Source organism: Archocentrus centrarchus, chromosome 16 (assembly GCF_007364275.1).
Source record: "Archocentrus centrarchus isolate MPI-CPG fArcCen1 chromosome 16, fArcCen1, whole genome shotgun sequence".
Taxonomy (NCBI): Eukaryota; Metazoa; Chordata; class Actinopteri; order Cichliformes; family Cichlidae; genus Archocentrus; species Archocentrus centrarchus.
In genome coordinates, this window is record NC_044361.1 from 12,931,956 (window position 1) to 12,952,235 (window position 20,280).

General features: G+C 43.0%; 1 protein-coding gene across 1 annotated transcript; it reads left to right on the top strand.

The window, feature by feature from the left end:
• Nucleotides 1-396: 396 nt before the first annotated feature.
• On the top strand, nt 397-18,151 carry LOC115793974 (zinc finger protein 516). The gene is made up of 4 exons (XM_030749197.1): nt 397-2,412; nt 5,438-6,748; nt 10,014-10,118; nt 15,971-18,151. The coding sequence occupies exons 1-4, from the start codon at nt 645-647 to the stop codon at nt 16,165-16,167; spliced, it is 3,381 nt and encodes a 1,126-aa protein (XP_030605057.1). The 5' UTR covers nt 397-644; the 3' UTR covers nt 16,168-18,151.
• Nucleotides 18,152-20,280: the final 2,129 nt, after the last annotated feature.

The window sequence follows — 20,280 nt, forward strand, 5'->3', positions numbered from 1 at the left end:
ATAACTTTAAGTCAGCTCAAAGTAAGGAACCATATGTGGACCATATGTGTATACATCTATGGTCGTGTGCACAGCCACTACTGTGGCTGTTGAGGTAGATACAGAAAACTAATGGGGTTCTTGAAATAATGTGCTGCAGCTTAACTAACACATTCCCTTTCTCATTTTCATTCACAGGTGGATGGTTTACGTGCAGGCCCCACTAAAGAAAACACACTGTTTGCCAGTGCAATGAAGAACAGAAGAGTAGTGAATTACCTACTCTGATGCGAAGACCTCCTGACACTCCACTCCACTGACACAATGACATGAAACTAAGTGAAATACAATATTCTGACAAAGAGATTGTTTAAATCTCAGTTATTATTAATATATGCCTGGCCTTTTCGAGCCCGAAAAAAGCAAATGACAAGTAGCTGTTCGTGGTTTGAGTCACTGAAGATGGCTATATTGCGTGGCATCCAGTAACTGGACTTCAGCTGCTATATTAGTAGCTTGATTGAATGATTGAAGGCAGATAGCATTTTTAACTTGCCAGCAAGGACACATCAGGCATCTCTAGATGTACAGCTGCAGATAGCAGTAGTTTCAAATATTTTTGAGCTTATGAGAAGCCGGCTAGACAGGGTAGTTTAATTCATACCATGAATCCCAGAGAAAGTGTGGATGTAATGGAGACTCAGGCAGGAGGTCAGAAGGAGAAGTTGAGCGGAGACAAAGCCAACCCTAAAAATGAAATTGAGGCTGAGGATGACAAAACTCCTGGGAGTTATGACTGCAACATCTGTGGACGCAGCTTCCCTTTCCTTAGCTCTTTGTCGCAGCACATGAGACGTCACACGGGTGCGCGTCCTTACAAATGCCCATACTGTGACCACAGAGCCTCGCAGAAGGGCAACCTCAAAGTCCACATCCGCAGCCACAAACTGGGCACGCTGTCTAGTCACCACTCCAATGAGGATGAAGAGGTTGGAGCTGAGGAGGAGGAGATGAGGGTTTCAGAGGGTCTCGATGGAGGCACCAGCCCAACCAAGAGCAGCTCTGCCTGTAACCGGATGATAAATGGGGACAGCAGTGAGGAAACTCGCAGAAAAGTGCCTGTGAGGAGCATGAAAAGGGAAAAGTCTGTCACTGAGCAGCGGCCTTACTGTTGCCGTTTGTGCGGCTACGAGGCCCAGCGGGAAGACCAGCTCCTCAGCCACATTGAGAAGGTCCACATAACAGCGGACACAGAAGAGGAGACCACTGTTAAGGAAGAGCCTGCGGCTGAATCTGATGCCATCCAGCCCCAGAGTGATGGGACCTTCCCTTGTGAGACCTGTGGCCAGGTCTTCTCCCAAGCCTGGTTTTTGAAGTCGCACATGAAGAAACACGCAGGGATTCTGGATCACTGCTGTCGCATTTGCGGGAGACGTTTCCGTGAAGCGTGGTTTCTCAAATCTCACATGAAAACACACAACACCAAATCCAGGTCACGGTCAAAAACAGATTCAACTGAGCATCCGGCCACCATCAACGATGTAGCCCAGGATCCTGATATTGTCACTGGCTCTGTTACTTCTGTCTATCAGATGTGCTCCAAATGTGGAAACCTGTTTCACAGCAAAGAGAGCCTGAGAGCCCACGATAAAGTTCACTGTCTCAGCTACAGCAGGAAGTCGCTGAGCCAGTGGAGGCCCAGTGATGACGAGGATTCACCAGCTGCTAAGAAACGTTTCCTTGACTACTTAAATCTCCAGCCTTTCGAGGGAAAGAACCAGGATGAAGAGGAGGAAAGTGTGGAAAAGATACTAGGTCAAAGAATCCCAGAGCTAGATCCAGTTTGCAGCTACCAGGCCTGGCAATTAGCCACTAAAGGAAGGGTTGTGGAGCCAGTAGAGTCTAGTTACAAGGCCTCCTGCGGGGGAGGAGGCATTGGAGAAGAAGCCCTTGCTGGAGCTGCTGTGGTTTTCGAGAAGGAGAGCAGCCGCTATGTCCTGCAAGGTCAAGAGAAACGCAGCTCAGGCAGACGCAGCAGCTCCGGTTTGGGAAGCCACACCTCTTCAGGGGACCGGACACCAGACAGCCTCAGCGATTCCGAGTACCGGCCTTCATCTCGCCAGGACAGAAGGCGGCCATCTCAGTCACAAGCTTCTTCCTCCAAGTCCAACGAGTGCTTCGAGTGCGGCAAGGTGTTCCGCAGTCGTCACCAGATGATCGTCCACCAGCGGGTTCACAGGAAGGATGGAGGCAGGGCCTCTGTAGGAGACAAGGAAAGAACTGCAAGAGATGACCGATGGGGCTCCACCAGCGATCCAGAGTCAGGCTCCCCGAGCTGGCCCAGCACCCCAGGGTATGGAGACTCTCCACCAGCCTCCACACTTGGAGACCAGGCCTCAGAGATGGGTACATCAAACTCTGGAGAGCTTTCAGGTTAGTCAACAACATTTTCCATTGCCTTTATCTTGTTTTGTTCCCTTTTCATTTGAAGTAATCAACGCCCATCATGTATGTTTATTTCAAGAAAAAATCATTCAGTCCAATGTATAGTATACATAAAGCATTGAGGATTCATAAATGTGACGATAAGGGGTCTAATTAGATACAAATAGTAGGAATAGAGGATGTCTGTGTGCTATGACCAATAGTTCCAGCTAAAGATAATGTGAAATAGAAATGTACGACTGTATTTTGAAGGATTTTTAGCCTCAGGAATGACTGTAGCTCTTTTAAAGCCTCCCAATGCGAGGCCTCGGTCACTCTAGTAAATCTCTGCTGATGAAATGTGCTTTGTGAAGTTGCAGCTCCTCAACTCATCAGTCTTTATAGAGTGGGAAGTGGAGCCACCATGTGGCAAAATGTTCAAATAACACATTTGTCAGCAGCACTCCATAAAACAGAGTGCTGCTGACAAATACCATTAAATATGGTCAATAAACTTTAATAGTCGCTGGAAAGTCAGTTTACAGCAGTGCTATTATTATGTAATGCAGAACAATGACATTAACGGTTAAATGAGACTTTGTGCCTTTCAGTGGCATGTCAGCAGAGCAGAGGGCATTTTTGGAATGCCTATCATTTTTTCACCTCCACAATCAATAAACACAGCAAAGCAAAAAAAAGAAGAAGAAGGGACACCCATAATCATGGCTGAAAAATGCTAAAGGAAGATTTCCTTCCCTCTTTTCTTTTATCTTTTAAACTTCAGACTTCTGAAGTTTTGCACAGATATGGGATAACAGGCAGAGAATTGTTGTGATTGTTTTTTTCTTTTTCTTCCCTGCTAGTACAGAAATGCAAAAATAGCAGCAGCATTTCTTCAGGCCTGATCGAGCTGCGCGCTATTTCAGGTCTTCCTGTCTCAGGAAACTCCCCTCCCCTTATCTGCATGTGAATATGTTCTTTTATTTTGCTCTCTGTTTTGTGTCTTGGCCATGAACACATGTTCACATGCTTCCCTTAATACACTGGTATTGTTTATTATATAATAACCAATTATTAATATTAGTGGGAACATCACAGAGCATGTTGTGCACTTGTGTCATTGAAGGCAGGGACTGTAAGGAATTCACTCTTTAAAAACAATACTTTGAGATTGCACTTGACTCAAAGTATATACTATGTTCAAACTATGTGAGAGTTATCTTAGAAATACCTCATTTCTAGTAATAATAACAAAACAGCCATTTAAAGGGGAGTGCAAAGATAAATTGAGGGTATCAGGCTCAGCCTGTCCAAAAATTTAACAGATATTTCAGAAAAATGTTGATTTCAGTGAAGAAAACTTATTTGAAATTTCAAAGAATTCAGCATTTAACAAATCTCTGTTTCTCAACATGCAAAGGATTCTACCTGTGCACCCATCCTTTCCCTCGTTACCTATTTTCCCCGTCCGCCGTGGACTCGTTCCTAATCTCTAAGGTTACCTCCTGTGACACTTCCACTGTCACTCATCCACTCTCCTTACCACTGAGCCAGCCAGACCTCCTGATGTCTGAGGGATTGGTTATTTATAGTGTCAGGGGATACAGACTAAGAGGACACTCCTTTTGATGTTCCTTACATCCACTACACAACTCTGTGGGAATGCAAATGATCTTGTGATTTGTGTTTTCTAATGTGTCTTCCACTTTTTACGCGACAAGTGATCTTTCCCAGTTTGTTTACTCGTGTCGTGCAGGTTGTCGGTGTGGTTTTTAAATCTGTCTGCACATATGCGTGAGTGACAAATGTGCAGCTAATTCAGAATTGCACTCACTGAAAGTAATTTAATCTTACCGAGCCCCCACTGGTTAATAACTGAATAATAAAAGTCTTTCCACCCTACCTGGTAGTCAACCCTGTCCCAGGGTTTACCTTGGCAGGGCCTGAGCTGTGAGTGTTGGCCAGCGTTGCCAACAGGAAGCCAAATGAAAAACAGATGGCAGATTGCTGGTGTTGTTAAAAAAAAAACAAAAAGAGGAGGGGTTATGGAGAATACAGTAATGTGCTACTGAGAGTATCTGATGTGTTGCATCATATGTATGAGGCTGCATGTGTGATTACCCTGCCTCTGGCAGATTTTCATACTGAAAAGTCCAATATTAGGATTGCTATGTTCGCTTTTATTATTTAAAACCTTTCACATCCAAATATTACTACTCATTCTACTTCTATTACTAATATTTCTGTTCCTACTGATATTATTATTATTATTTCTATTATTATCATCCCAGTCCCTGTTGAAAATTGGATCCTTAGGGAGATAGTTTTTCAGTCATAACAAAGGCATTTAATGCTAGAAACCTACCATAAACGCCACCCTGTGGGGAGTTTATAAAACTGTGCCTCACTGGCTAAGCAGCATTGGCTCAGTGTATTTAACACATGCAGTGCAAAGCAATGCCAATACAAGAGTGTGACAATAAATAAACCAGTTTTATAACCCTTTAACACTCCACTCTATGTGCCAGTAAGGAGTTTATTGAACTCTATGGCAGTGTTTGATCTTATGGTGTAATTGTGTCAATCCATATGGGCTATAATATAGCTCAACAGTTACCATGGCAATGCACATCTCTGACAAAATATTCAAATATCTATAACAACCTTCACAGAAGTCTTTTAAGTGGTCACAGGGTATTATTGAGCAAATACCAGATCTTGTAAATAGTAGCTCATCAGATGTTAAAATATTATACAGTTATTTATTAATTTTTGTTTGTTTTTGTTATTATTTATTTCCCTGCAATAGTAGAAACAGCTGTTTTATTTTAGCATGCATAAAATAAAAAGAGATGATTTGGAAATACTGATCAATACTGCAGCCTGGTGGACATTTACCAAAACTACATCTAGATGAGCCAATGTGAGTCTGAGGCGATGAGCTTTGAGTTAACTATTAGGTCTATTAGGCTATAATCAATATGATTTCCTTAGCAGCCACTGACCTTTTTATTGTTGTTCCTTATCCTTACAGATGAGAAGCCTTACATCTGCAGCATGTGTGACTTTGTCGCCACAGATTCACAGGCCTATTTAACTCATGTTCGTGTCCAACACCCACCTGCCTCCAAAGATAGATCCAACGCCATTCCCAGTCCCAGCTTGGACAGAGGAACTCCCAGTGGTAACACCAAGCTCAAGAAAGCCCTTCTACAGGGAGTAAACAGCTCTGCATCCCCTCCTGGCTGCCTTTCAGCTCAGTCCACTTCACTTGATCCCGGCATAGCACCTTTGGATCTATGCATCAGGGCTGAGGGCATCAGGGCTATAGCCTGTTCAGCCTTGGACAAGAAAAGCCTCCCCAGCCACAAGTGCTCCTTCTGCTCTCACTCCACCCGCTACCCTGAGGTGCTCTGGATGCACCAGACTGTGGCGCACCGCATTAACAGCAGTAGTTCCAATCTGGCTCCTAAATGGGCTCTTAAAATGAACTTAAAAGGCCCCAAAGACAGTTTGTTATCCTCCAGGAGACGCACTGGACCTCCACCAATCCTGGAAGGGAAGGAGTGTCAACCCCTCCCTTCACTGATGCGCACCCAACGTACACGGCCTCCAGTGTGCTCTAGTGAGGTTCTAAAGAAGAGTAGGCCTGCTAGTTATGCAGCCACACCATCATCATCCTCTGTCCCCTGCCCCTCGTCCTCAAGGGGCTCCTCATCTAGCTCAGGCACCCAAGCTGGGAGAGTCCCTGTACGACCAGGCAGCAGTAACATCAGACACACGGAGGACCAGACTCATCAGTCACGCTCCAGACCCAAAGTGGAAGTGTACCCCCGGGGAAGCTCGTTGTCATCCTCTGGCTCCTTGGAGAAGAACACTGGCACCCTCTTACGTTCCTCAGCCCCAAGCGCCGGCTCTGCCACAGCTTCCAGAGCTGACCGCTGCTCGATGCCCCCGGAGGGACTGGGTTTCGTGCTGTCCAGCAAACACGGCCTAGCAGAGTACAGCCGAGCTAGGGGCTCCCCTCATCAGCCGCTTCCTAATTCCCACAGTCAGGGTCGGGCTAACACTACAAGACCCAGTACCATTACCCATTGTTCAGCTACAGGACACAATTTTGGTGCATCGCAGGCACAGGGAGGCGCTTCTCAGAGTTCGTCCACTCCCTCCTCATCCTCTTCTTCATTACCTTCAGAAGCTCGTGGGGAGGTAAAGCAGGAGCCGTTCACAGAGACACCGGAGACGCCCACTGACGTCCTTGGCTTCCTCAAAAACTACAGCCCTCATGAACTGGCTACCCTGTACCACCGCTGGGGTGCAGCTAACGCCCTGGTGGATCCAACTGGTAGGCGTCAGTTTTTTTGGCTGATTTACTTATGTTTGTGAAAATTAGCAGTAACACATTCCAAATTGTGTTTGATTATGTCTTTATAATGCCAAACATTGGAAAAAGCTGTATTGCAGAAAGTCCCTCATCATAAGCTCACATGCAAAATGCCCAGAGGGCATCGGCTTTGCCAAATGTCAGGAGTTGTAGAAGAGTATTTTCCAGTGACTGAGCAACTTGTTTTTTTTTAGCTGATATGAGTAGAAATGATTAAACTTGACAAACTAGAAGAAAAAGACACTAGCAGCCCCATGCATGCAAACCTGCACGAACTCTGTTGAACAGACACACATTTCCCTCTTTATCTCACACACTAACGCTTCATCTGGGAGAAAGTGATTGACAGACACACACATACTGCTCCAGTCTGATTACATTTTTTTTAATAATGACGCAATCCATTAAATGAGTGCACACGTGCGCTTGGATGTTTGTGAGGTGTAACGAAAGTATCTGGGGCAGCGTGTGTGTCCGTATGTGCCTGTAATTTTTAGACGCAAGAGGAACGTATGTGTGTGTGTGCGTGTGTGTGCGTGTATCATTTATTTATTTATTTTTTTTTGTAACCGTGAAAGACGTGAGAGAACCTTTGCTACTCTCAGGTCTGCGAGGCATGCCTACTCTCAAGCTCCACTCTCCCAGAAAGCTGTCACAAACTGTTTAGGTCACGGCTCTGCCTGACGAGAGACTTGCACAGATGCGAATGGAGGGAGGCGAAACAGAGAGAGAGGGAACAGAAGAGGCAAAGAGAGAGATGAGACAGAATAATTACCCCACCAGCTGCTTTGGAAATGGTCATTACCGAACATCCGTATTATTTGCCCATTTTCAGTTGTGTCTCTGAGGTCAAGTGGGGCTGTGTGGAGCCAGGGGTCAAAGACAACAGCCCCAGAGCAGACGCATGACATCGCTGTCACCCGTCCAGGCGCATATCGTCACGATCTGCCTTAGCCCTTTGAGTCACATGCGATAAAGTGACCTTTTTTGAGCAACTGAGTCTTTCTCCCTTTTTCCTCTGTAATATGTGTGCGAGTGTGCGCGCATCTGCTTGTGTTTTCCGTCCGGCTCTGTCTTGTCTTTCATTAGTGCATCAGTGAGAAGGGCTGGCGGCCCAGAGTAGAAGTAGAGTATCCAGAGGCCAGCAGTCGGGCTGCCAGAGACACTCTCTGTCACCTCTTCCGCCTCGCTGTCCTCCTTGTTCCTGCTGCCCCCCCCCGCCCACACACAGGCGCACACAAATATACCCGAGCAGTGGGCACTTCCCAGGTATATGCCAGGCCTTTAGCTTTGGGTGTTTATGTGTCCTCGGTGAAAGCACCCCTGAATCTCCAGGCCTGTTTTCTGTCAGCGAGAGAGGTCAGAGGCGTGCACGCATGTGTGTTGTCATTAAATAGACCACCTTTAAATGCCTTGTCCTCATGCTGCTCCTATATTTACATGCAAAGCAGGAAAAAAGAAAAAAAAATCCAAAATGAGTGACGTCTTTACTGCATAGCTTTCAAAATTATGAATGCCGAAAGTCCAGACCAGGTTCCTTTATGCTGAATTCCTGCTCTTTTAGCCACTCGGTATGCACTCCATCTGGTTTACAAAGCACAGTTGGGCTCCTCGTCCCTTAACAATTAATTTCGTGGTGGCGTTTGTTTTGTACCCCCTCGTTATAGTTTCGCAGCATTCATTAGATGTGTTGTTTTCTCTTTGTTGTAAATCCATTTTAAAGTAAAATCCATGTAGCATTAAAGGCATCTTTAGGTTCTCTGTTTAATTTTGTTTACCTAAAGGTAATGCAGTTAGTCTTCTTGTAGGATATGTACAAAAGCAGTGCAACACGAAGTAGCATTGTGAACTCAAAGAGTGAATTCAGATTTTTATGTGAAAGTTAACCAGTTCTTTTCAGGCAGAATAACTTCATGTAATAAAAAAGTCATAAAAATGTCATAAAGTTGACAAGTTCATGGTGGCCCACATTAGGCTGGCATGGCAAATTTATAAACCGGCAAACATGTGTCAAAAAACTGGTTTTCATATTTGATATTACAAATTTATACAAATACAGCCCTGCGTGAAAGCAGAACCTATCAAAGAGGCCTAAAACGTTGCATCATCTCCTTTAAGAAAATGACAGAAAGCACGCCCATGAGTTTTTATTTAGTTCTGTCCCATCACAGGAAACGATGATTTCTGAGCTTCAAGATCATCTGAATTCAACAAGTTGATTTCTTTATGCTGTTTAAGACCATTAACACGTAAAGGTGAGCGGTGCATGTAATGTCGGAGTTGCATGTGCGCGCGCACGCGCGCGTGTGTGTGTGTGTGTGCGTGTGTGTGTGTGTGTGTGTGTGTGTGTGTAAATGAAGCCAGTGTGTGCCACAGCCTGTGCTTCAGTTTCCTCCCTTTGCTCAAACACACATATATACAACTCTTATAACTCATACACATGCCAACACATGCATACGCACACACACACACACACACACACACACACACACACACACACACACACACACACACACACACACACACACACACACACACACCTGACATGTGACACACGGGCAGCGGAGCGGGCACATCACAGCCGGGGCGTTTTAATTGCCTGTAATATATGCGGTGTGTGTGCGCGCTTTGTGTGTCTGGCTGTCAGCCTCTGAGATGATGCTGTGTGACAGCTGCAGTCCAGCCCCTGGAGCTAGCTGCTCATAATGACACATTAGACATACTAATGATGCCTGCGCGAGTCCACTACTGATGCTACCTACCTCCACTGCTCCAGCCAGGCTCCGCGCTTACGTACACCCACTCACTTTCTGCCCATTTCTGACCTTTACGTGTCCAGTCAAGCTCTGGAAGCACCAGTTTGACTGGACACGCCACGTGAAAATGTCTTCCTACTTGAAATAATGTGACACTGATGTACACCTTTGACCCCTTTTAATAATAATAATAATAATAAAAAAAGTGTAAAATCTAACACGGGAATTCAATTTGTGTGCAGTTTCAGGAAATGTAAATCTTATGCAAATTCAGATTATTCTCTGTGTTCTTATATTGAATAACTTTGATTTAAAAAAATGATTGGTGTTGTTTTAACTGTAAGAGTCAGAAGAAGCTAAGATTTGGCCTCCTCTAAATACAGAATCTCTCGCAGTGGTTTTGACTTCTGAAATTTGAAGAGCCTCCGTTTAATTGTATGTTTCTCGTCCATGTGTTTGTGTGCGCTCAGGGATGCTGAGGTCTCTCATGCGGCATGGACAGTATTTCTGCAATGAGTGTGGGAAGAGTTTCAGTCAGCCCAGCCACCTGCGGACTCATATGAGATCCCATACAGGTAAATACGGCCATTATGCAATGACACACAAACATGCTAAAAACAAGAATTAATACACATTTTTTGCTGGATCTCATGTGTGTCTAACCCCTTTGTCAAAGATTTTTTGGGATTTCACAGCTGTCACTTGTCACTGTGTAAAAAAAATTCAACAAAAATCAACATTAAACAAATGCACATTCAACTGTGACAAGATATAATTGTTATTACACTGAAATAATTACATATATTGCATTTATATGAACTATGTATAGTCAGATCCACAGACTGCAGTAGGGCTGTCAAAAAAAACCTAAAAAATCAATGCTCACATACTAATCGATGCTAAAAAATGACAGATTAGATGCTCATTTGTAACAGTATTGACCAACAGTGCCGCCTTTGCCTCCTCCAGCTGACACAGCTTCACGCGGCCTCTCTCCGCTCACTAGGAGCTGAAATAGTTGACATTCACGACACTGAGCAACACTTTTATGAGGAATTTTGAGAGGTCGGTGAAGCTCCCATTTCAGCAACAGTGAAGTGTTAAACAGTTAGCATGAACGTTAACCCGGCCATGCACACGTTAACATTAACTATTAGCAATTACCCAACAGCAACATTAGCCGTCTGTTGAGTTATCACGAAGGTAGTGGGCTGGCGCCCGTGGCTGATAATAAAATGATAATGTTAATGTGGGAGTTAGGCAGCAAACATTATCAGTCCTGCCCGTCTGTAACATTAATAGGTGGTATTAATTTAACAGGATAACACAGCTATTTGTGTCTAAAAAGTCTAAAATGTTTCTCTTAAAGCCTCCGGTTGATGTTGATAGAGGTCTGCCAGTGTCCAGCTTATAACAGATGTGATATTATTTAAACCCGTAGTAGCCTGAACCTTTAAACAATGTGCAACTTTAGAAAGTCTTAGTACACTTTCCAAAGTTACACAGAGCAGCTCAAAGAGGATAAATAGTTTCATAGTCAAGCTGCAAAAACATCAGTCATAGAAACCATTAAATTACCAAAAAATGCAAAAGATATGAAATGAGGCAGAAAGGAGGGAAAGAAATCCAGGACCGTACTTAAACCGGCACAACTTTATTAGCTACTTGCTATTCTTGGAATATTAGGTGCTCCCAAGTTTCTAGCCACTCTCTCACCAGTCACTCATTCCTGCACCACCTGTGCACACACAGCTCTATCCACCCAGAAACACTGACATGAGATATAGAGGTTATATGCACAAGGATTCACGTTCTCAACAATATTTCATCATCAGACTCCCCGTACGTCCGCTCCGTCCCTGCATTCTGCAAAATAAATCAAAACAGATCTTTTTGTTCAGTTGAGTGTGACAACCAGTCTGTGAGTCCTTCCCCGCCCTGGGCTGGGCAGCTGTCTCTATTTTTTAAACTGAAACATGATTTGCTCCGGATACTGACCTGTGACAAATTGTATACATTATTAATTACATGTCAATTAGAGAGATGGAATTGTGCATTCTAATGAAGCAGAACAGCATTTGTCCACGCCAACCTTACAAATCCATTTGCATGCATCCCGGTGCCATTCACTAAACAGCTTGATTCAGACACTCAGGCTTTTCCTCTACTTTCACTTATTCCCTCTACTTTTCATTTCTTCTGTTTCTTTCCCTTTTGTTTTTTTTTTTTCCTGTTTTCTCTGTCATCTTCCTTTCTTCTGTTGTTTTCTTTTTGTCTCCATATCTCATCGCCTTTCTTGCTCTTTCTTTTTCTCTCCTTCTTTTGTCTCATCTCACCTTTCTCCTTATCCCATCTTCCTCTTCTGTTCTTTCATTTCCTTTAATCTTCTCTTTCTTTTTTCCTCTCTCCTCGGCTCTCCTTCCCTTTCCTCGCCTTTTTTCCGTCATCTCACTTTTTTCCTCTCCTCCTTTTACCTTTTCACTTTTATTTTTGTCTTCATATTCTCTCCTCTCCTTGGCTGCCCATTTTCCTGCCTCCTCCTCCTCTTTTCCTTTGACTCTTCTGTCCTGTCATGTCCATCAGCCGGGCCAGCGGTGATCACAGTAGACAGTGAGATAAGTAGCTTCTTTATAGAGAGTGTGAATGATATGTGGCACAGCCAGTGATTCTAAGTGACAGAGGCCAAATGGTAAGTGATGCAGAGCTCAGCTTCCCCCCAAGCCCTATTGTAAACACACAGGCTCATACACACACACACACACACACACACACACACACACACACACACACACACACACACACACACACACACTGTATTAACACACACATGCCCATGCACAGGCTCTGTAAACACTAACAGGGGCTGTAATTAATGTTGTCACCGACAGTTGTCTTCAGCATGGACGTGCACACGCACAGAAAAGGCCAGCCACCCCGAGGCCTCTATTAACATGCGTCATATTAAATCACTGACTTGCCTCCACCAGATTCCATCACCATCATCACCACCACCATCATCACCATCATCACTGCCAGCTCCCCTCTATTAACAAGGGTGCTGGTGGCAAATGCTTTATGTGTGTGTGTGTGTGTGTGTGGTGGTGGAAGACAAAAAAGAATGCTTGTGTGGATCTGGTAGAGCGTTTAACCAAATGCCCTCCCCCTTCCTCCCTCCTCCTCCCTCCTCCTCCTCCTCTTCCTCCCCCCATCCTCCTTCTCCCCCCACAGTTGGGTTTGATTTTAACGGACTCCACAGAGGTACTGACGCTCACACCACCGCTTCTGAAGCTCCCAAACAAGTATGTGGCACAATGGCTAATCACTGGGCTCGCTCATCGCTCCTGCATGTTTTTTATTATTACTGTATCACCTCTGCATGTGTGTGTCTGTGTCAGTCATGCAGCTTCCTGGCCTGTGTATGTGTTGGTTTGTTTTTTTTGTTTTTTTTTTTGGTTCATGTGTAACAGTCACATGTGGCACCCTCTGCACCTGGCATTAACACCTGGCATTCTCACACGCTGCTGGATCACACCTGATGCACACGTGTGTATTCACAGTCTTCTCATTGATAAGCTTCACTTTTGCTTCGCAAACATCAAGGTTTGTGTCATTACACTAAAAGGTTGTGATACTTCAAACCAAGTGTTATTGGTTAAAGTGGAGCACTTTATTTTTTTTTTGTCTTGAGATGGGTTTTTTGTTTTTTTTTTTTACTTCATAATGCCATTACAAATATCACATCCCCTTTTCTCATCACACTGGAAAGTTTGCAGGCTGTGATCTGACACGTTCAAATATACACAGTTAAATCTGCATCTGCGTGCAAAGGGTGCTCTGCCTGGCATTTTGACTATATGTGCTGATTCTTCAACACTTCTTTCAGTTACAGATTGATATAACAGAAAATCAGCCCATAACCACTTCATAAAAGCTTTATGAAGGCACCTTATAAAAGCTCTTCGAAATCCCAGTTGATCAGTAAATGAATGAACACACTCAACACAGCTAAGCCGATAAAATTTGCAAATTCAATTGTGGTAAAGTGCTCCATCAAACACTTTAAATAAAGAAATAAACATCCCAAATAGACACAATGTATTAGTTATGTGCATATGCAGTACCAGGAGTCATGGCACGGTGTTTGTTGGTAAAATTCCCCAGGTGGTGGTATTCCAGGTTTTTTATTTCTTTTTTGGGGGGATAAATATCAGAATGCAGTGATCCTACATGTACACATTTGCAACCAGAGCACTTAATGGTCAGTCGCTGCTTTGATGCAGCGACAGACGGGATTTCTGATTTGCAGTGTATTTAAGTTGCTATAAGTTAAACTGTACAAAGCAGATCTTTGGTTTGAGCAACAAGATTAAGGAACTGATGACAAAAGTTATTGGTAGAAAAAAATTAAAAAATATATGTTATCTGTTATCTATTTATGCTCAAAATATCTGGTATTTTGCGCATAAATTAATCATTCAAATGATGCTTCAAGCAAAAACACCAAAAAAACCCAAACTGTTATGCGTCAGATGTGACAATTTACTGCTTTTATTTATCCTCATTTCCTAACTGATAATATAAACTGCAGTGTGGAAATCAGTGCGCCAAGTATGACAGGTTTTGTACACTATGTGTAACTAGGAAGTTGTCATAAGCAGAACCAGGTTTATGATCATACACAAGGCAAGATAACAACAAAAAGCCAGGATTTTCATAGAAGCTAAGAAATTTGATTACGTGTATAATAGTCATAGACTGTATATAAAAGATGTGAAAATGCATTAAGGCTTAATGGTCAGTAGGGGGCGACTCCTGTTAGAGAAGAAGTTGGATTGTGTAGAAATCAAGAATGAGAAAATGTCCATACTTCTTACTTCATTTGTGATTCCAGTTATCACAGTTTCACAGTCTGAACTGTTAGTCTCAAGACTAATTTAATACAGCTTTACAGATTTTGTAAATTTTGAGTCTGCAGTGCCATCAGATTTACAGTCATCTGGTCTAAAAAAAAAAAACAGGAAACCGACAAGAAGTCACTCAGGACTTCAAAAAGGGAGCCCACAAACTAGTGGGCCAACATCACAGTATCTACATTCACCTTTCACATACAGTCTATTATAACAGCTTTGCTTACTGCAGCAAGTGCAAATACAGTCAGTAAAAAAGAACCTGGAGGATTGTATGGAAATGAAACTGAACATGAGTAATTAACAAACTTAACAAATTGCGGTAACAATGCATAAGAATTGAGGGCAGAGGGAACAGAGGACTAAATCTGCTCTCCTTTGACATTCGGAGAGACCTGGGTTGTACACACGCCGCCTCCATCATAATTAATCACGCACATCACACTCACGCACGTGGACTCAGATTTACCACACACGCTATGAATGATGGGAGCGGGCGCTGCAGAGGGGTCCAATTAGATGTAGTGTTGACGTTGCTTTACGGTGACGATAACCTTTAGTGTAATGTAGTGCACCGGTCCCGTCAGCGGCGTTTTCCTTGCAGGACAGTGTCGCGGAGGTTCTTGCTTTCTTATCACGTCTCATCCTCGCCATCTTTGCAGATTGTTCTTTTTTTCTGGGGGGGGGGGGGGGGGGGGGGGGGGGGGGGGGTGATTAATTATACCTTTTTTTTTGTTTTTATCTCTCTCTTTCTTCCTTACACCCCCCCTTCTTTTCTCACCGTTGCATTTCTGATGATGTATGATAACAGCTATATTTTCCTGTTTCTTCTTCTGGGAGAAAGGTGTGGGAGGGGCACGGGGAGTCATTTGTTTTCCCGCTTTGATATTCTTCCATTTATCAAAATGATAATTAGGTGCAATTAAATGGCACGCTCATTTGTTTTGTTCAGGTGTGCGTTGCTTATTATTTATTTAATTTATTTATTTATTTTTTTGCTTTTCAGAGGTGTCTGTGCCATTGTAGGTCATTCTAATTAGAAGAAAGAGTACAGGGTGTGTATTTGAGAGTGAGTGTGTTTGGGTAGGGGGGCACCGGGTGGCGCAGGTGATGGAGAGAAATGCATGGAGACAAAAGTGGGCCTCTTCAGACAGGGGATGTGTGGCACTCTTCTCCAGATGGCAGGGAAGACGGAGGAAGAGTTACTCCATCTGGGTCAGGATAGAGAACTTTTTAAGTGAAAATAGATGTAAAAAAATAAATAAATGTGAAAGCTTCACTTAACCTACAGAATGTCTCTGTACTTCTAGCTGAATGCCACCATGTGTCTTGGCTTACATTTGTTTGTGCTCTCTTGCCTCCTCCCCTTTCTTTTCCATTCCCACTGCGGCAAGTCTCATATATATGCTTTGTACCATTTTGTCCTGAATATTTAAACTTCCCTTTCCTCTCTAAATCTTGTGTATGGTGTCACCCTTGGCCTCTATGTGACCTTTCAACTTTGTGTGTGTGTTCCTCAGGGGAAAGGCCATTCTGTTGCCAACTCTGCCCATACCGAGCCTCTCAGAAAGGGAACCTAAAGACACATGTCCAGAGTGTCCACCATATGCCTTTTGACAACAGCCAGTACCAAGACATGAGGAGCTTGTTACTGAGCCAGGGGGAGCGAGGAGGACTGGCTTCAAAATACCCACCAAACCCACAACAGCAACAGTAAACGTCTTCAACTGATAGACCACGACCCGGACCAGTCTAGTCACAGAATCACACAATCCCAAAGCCATGTCACCGTTCCTGAAAATCCAAGATCTGGACCCAAGAACCGATGACTTATGATTCACTTTTTTGAGCTTTTCCTCCTCACCATCACCCTTTAATGACATAGAATTTTTTATAGTGAAGGTTATTGTAGTTTTTTATTTGTAAACAAGCTTGTCGAAGTTGTGCTAGAAAATTATAAAATCACAGAGACGGCCTGGAGCAGAAAGAGTCTTTTTATAGAAATGAATTCTGGTGAAATTCTGCTTTAAGAGGTTCTGTGTGTCAGGTGTGCACACAGGTGGGAAATTCTGTCACCACAGAACAAATGAGGAGTGAATTATAACGCGTCTCTTTGGCAGGGAGGCTGAACTCTCCAACATTCAGTCTTCTTTATCATGAAGGTTGGCATAACCTTAAATGATTTCTGAACACAGAAGCCCTAAAATTTCAGAGAGTTAGCCCTTGCTGCCATTTTGGAGTTACCAACGAGTAAAGTTCCTGCGAGCAGCTTTGCAGGAAAAGTACAGGAACTCAAACAGCAAGAGCTGATATTGTGATCAAGGACTGTGGCATTGCATGGCTGCTGTTGATGCCCCCACAAACCCTTTTTTTTTTTTTTCTTTTTAGCTTTATTGTATGTGAGATTTTCTGCATTTCTCAGGACACCAATCATCAACCCACAGCAAGAGAAGAGAGCTCTGTGGTTCATCAACAACTGGCACATAGCAAGTTAGTCTCCTCTGGGTTCTGAGTCAGAAGACTTGCATTGTGTGTGTGTGCATGTGTGCGTGTGCGTGTGCGTGCGTGCATGCTTAGGTGTGCTAAACTCACTCCCCTTTATATTCCACAGTGTAGTGGTGGGAGTGCAGGGACCACTCTGGGGCCAGTCATTAGAAAGAGAAAGAAAGATGGAGAGAGGTAGGATCAGGAAGGGGAGAGAGAGAGAACGCTAATGGGGGTGTCTGCTTTAGTGCTCATTAAAAAAAAAAAAGCGTGTTTTTAATAGCCAATATAAATGAGCATACCATTTTTATGGCCATTCAATTATTGTCCATTTAAGAGGAAGGGACTGAGTGGAGTTTTCCTCAGTAACTCATATTCATATTCGTTCGTATTAGAGTGTCACCGACTCAGACAATTTGGACTTTAAATTAGACTGACTCCACAAAAGCAGGAGTAGCAGGAAGAAGTCAGCTCCAGATTGCAAAGAAGACGGTGCTGCTCATGTTCGGCAGAAGAAATGCATCCTAGTGTTTTCCATTGCAGGTCTGAACTTTTGGCCTTCCAGTCTCCTTAAAATCTACATTTCATGATGTCATCATCATTGTGCTGGGTTCAGAAGTCTGACTCTTTTGTCTTATGTAAGATAAGTGCTGAAAATTTAGGCTATACTGTCATCCACTTGGCCATCTTGGTTCAATTATTGTGTCCAACTCCCATTTTTGGTATTTTTATGCTGATATTGCATCTGAACCCAACGTGAGAAGGTCAGCAGGACGATACAGCAGAATTACACAAAATTACAGGGCTGCCCCCAACTAAACATTTTCCTTGTTGAATGGTGGTCCTTAGGTTGAGAGTCAACCAGTCATCAGTTGTCTGTTGTTTTAATTCCATTTTTTAAATATGTATTTTAAGGGGAAATGATTTGAGCTCCAGGACTGTTACAGAATGTTGTAAGTGATATAGGTGCGACATTACACAGCAAAACCGTGATAAGGAACCTTTAAAATAGCTCATGCACAAAGCATGCTGGTAATAACACTGGTGGCAAAAATTCTGATTGCATCCTTTACGCTTAGCCTCACTATACACGCTGGGCGAACAGCACCGTACGACAAAGTTGACGTCAAATTGATGTCACATCTGCAGTCGCAGGTTGAATTTTCCGCATTTCTCGATTTCTGTAACCTGGCGTTGCGGCGTTGAAGACATGGGTGTACGACTGTGTTGGTTTTTTTTTTTTTTTTTTTTTTTTTTTTTTACCGCCGTCTTAATGATATGTCGGTACAGATGCTCAGAGATTCACAGATTGTACAGAGGGTACAACAGTTTGAAAAGATGAGACTTTGTGGAAAAACTTTGCTTCCAGTTGTGAGTCCTTTTCCTATACCAGGGGTGTACTGGGGCCTTAATAACCACAGGATGCAGCTGTGCAAATCTCGCCACTTCCTGTGCAGTTTCAGTTTTTCTCTCTGACCAACATATCAGTCGAAATCTTTGAGGGGCTAAGATTTGTCTCATCGACTATTAGGGGCAGCCATGTAAAATTGGCTTTATTTTTTTCTAACATTTTTAAAGTGTGACGGTTGGAAAAACATGAACAAGGAAAATCACAACTAGGCCTGCCATCTCTTCCTGTCTCCAGTCTTTGTGCTAAGCTACGCTAGGCCCTGGGCAGGTGTCGATCTTCTCATGTGAGGTCAGCCTTTAAAGTTCACGTGTGTTTCCCAGGATTTAAACCTGTTTCTTTGTTTTAACAGACAAAATGGGCACGCAATGAAACGTATCCACCATGCTGTATAATAGCATGTTTATTGGACCAACAATGCAGGGCTGATTATGTTAGCAGAACATTTAAGCAGACTAATGAGCCTGTCTCCCGCATTGTCAGTCTAATTCTTTGAATTGTGATGCGAAGCTTGGCATTCGAGAAGGTCAGAGAGAGTGAGAGCAGGTGAGGAGGTCAGCCTCAGTTCACGGGTAAATACACAAGGTGGAGACATTGAATTGTAGAGCTGTCACAGCCTTAACGCAGGTGTGTGCGTGTGTATGTGTGAGTGTACATTTATGTGTGTTTCACACCTCTTCATACTGTATGAGAGGTTGACTAAATGCCTGTGTACTCCAGCCTCCGTCTAGATGCTTTCTATACTGTCCTACCTCCTCTGCAATGAAAGGGTGTTCAAATTTATTGGCTGATGTGAAGCAGGGCTGTTTGTTTTACTTGTTCTTCGCCCTTAAATAGCCCCCAAGATTGAATATGCCGTGCCTGGCCATTCTTCAGCGTGTTAGGGAAGAGGAGAAGCAAAGCAGCTCAGAACGTTGAGAAAAAAATAAAGCAGTCGATTTCTCCAATTCAAAGTTCACACCAGTTGTAGATGACGGAGCTCACAGAGTACTGTATTTTCCAACTATTTTGAGACCTTTTTACACGAATGCACGATGAAACGGTTATTATACCAGTGGGTTGTTTAGTTATGCATACAATATTGTGTGCTTGAATCTGCCTAATAATACACAAAGTTGTATACTGAAGGTGTGGTTAGTGAAAAATACTTGAAATGGATTCTCTAGCCTTTGAGGTAGTAGTACTAATACCAATGTTGTACAGAAGTCCCTTTAAAATGAACTCTTCAGCTATGAATTTGTACTCCGAAGTGTGACTTAGAAAAACTATGAAGCAGGAGTAAGTGTAATATAAAGTGTATATCTGTAATCCACTCTTACCAAACCCTTTATATACAGCGGTAGAAACCAAATGGCATTACTAGTGCACTTAGACTAGGTTAGTGCTTTAACCATTCTTATTTTGTCCAATTCTAGCTAAGGTTTCTTTGAGAATGTCTTTTTAATGGTGCCGGTTAACACACTTCAGCGCAGTTTCTGGTTTAGAGTTTTTTTTTCTTTCTGTTTTTTTTTTTTTTTTTAAAGAATGATTCTATAGATATGAATGCAAAATGATTTGTTCTGTGATGGCTGTGTGGTACAGCTTTTTAGGTGCAGCAGTGCTTTTTTTTTTTTTTCATAAAGATGTAAAAGTGTGTTTTTAGTCTTTCTATTTGCTAAACTGTAGGATTTGTTGAGTAGCTAGTCATGGTTGCCCTCCCAGAGGGGCTGGCAGGTGTTGTTTCTTTTCTCTTTGGTTGGGTTTTTATCATGCCTCTTAAGTTGTATTATTTGTGTCCGTATTCTTTCTTTTTTTTGTTTTTAATTTGTTAAGAACTTCATGATTAATTTACCTTAGAAGACATTATTATTCCAAATGTATTTGGTTGATATCTGTATTTATTATCACTTCAAAAAGGATAAGAGGACAGAAGCAGACAGGAGTGTTTGTTTTAATTTG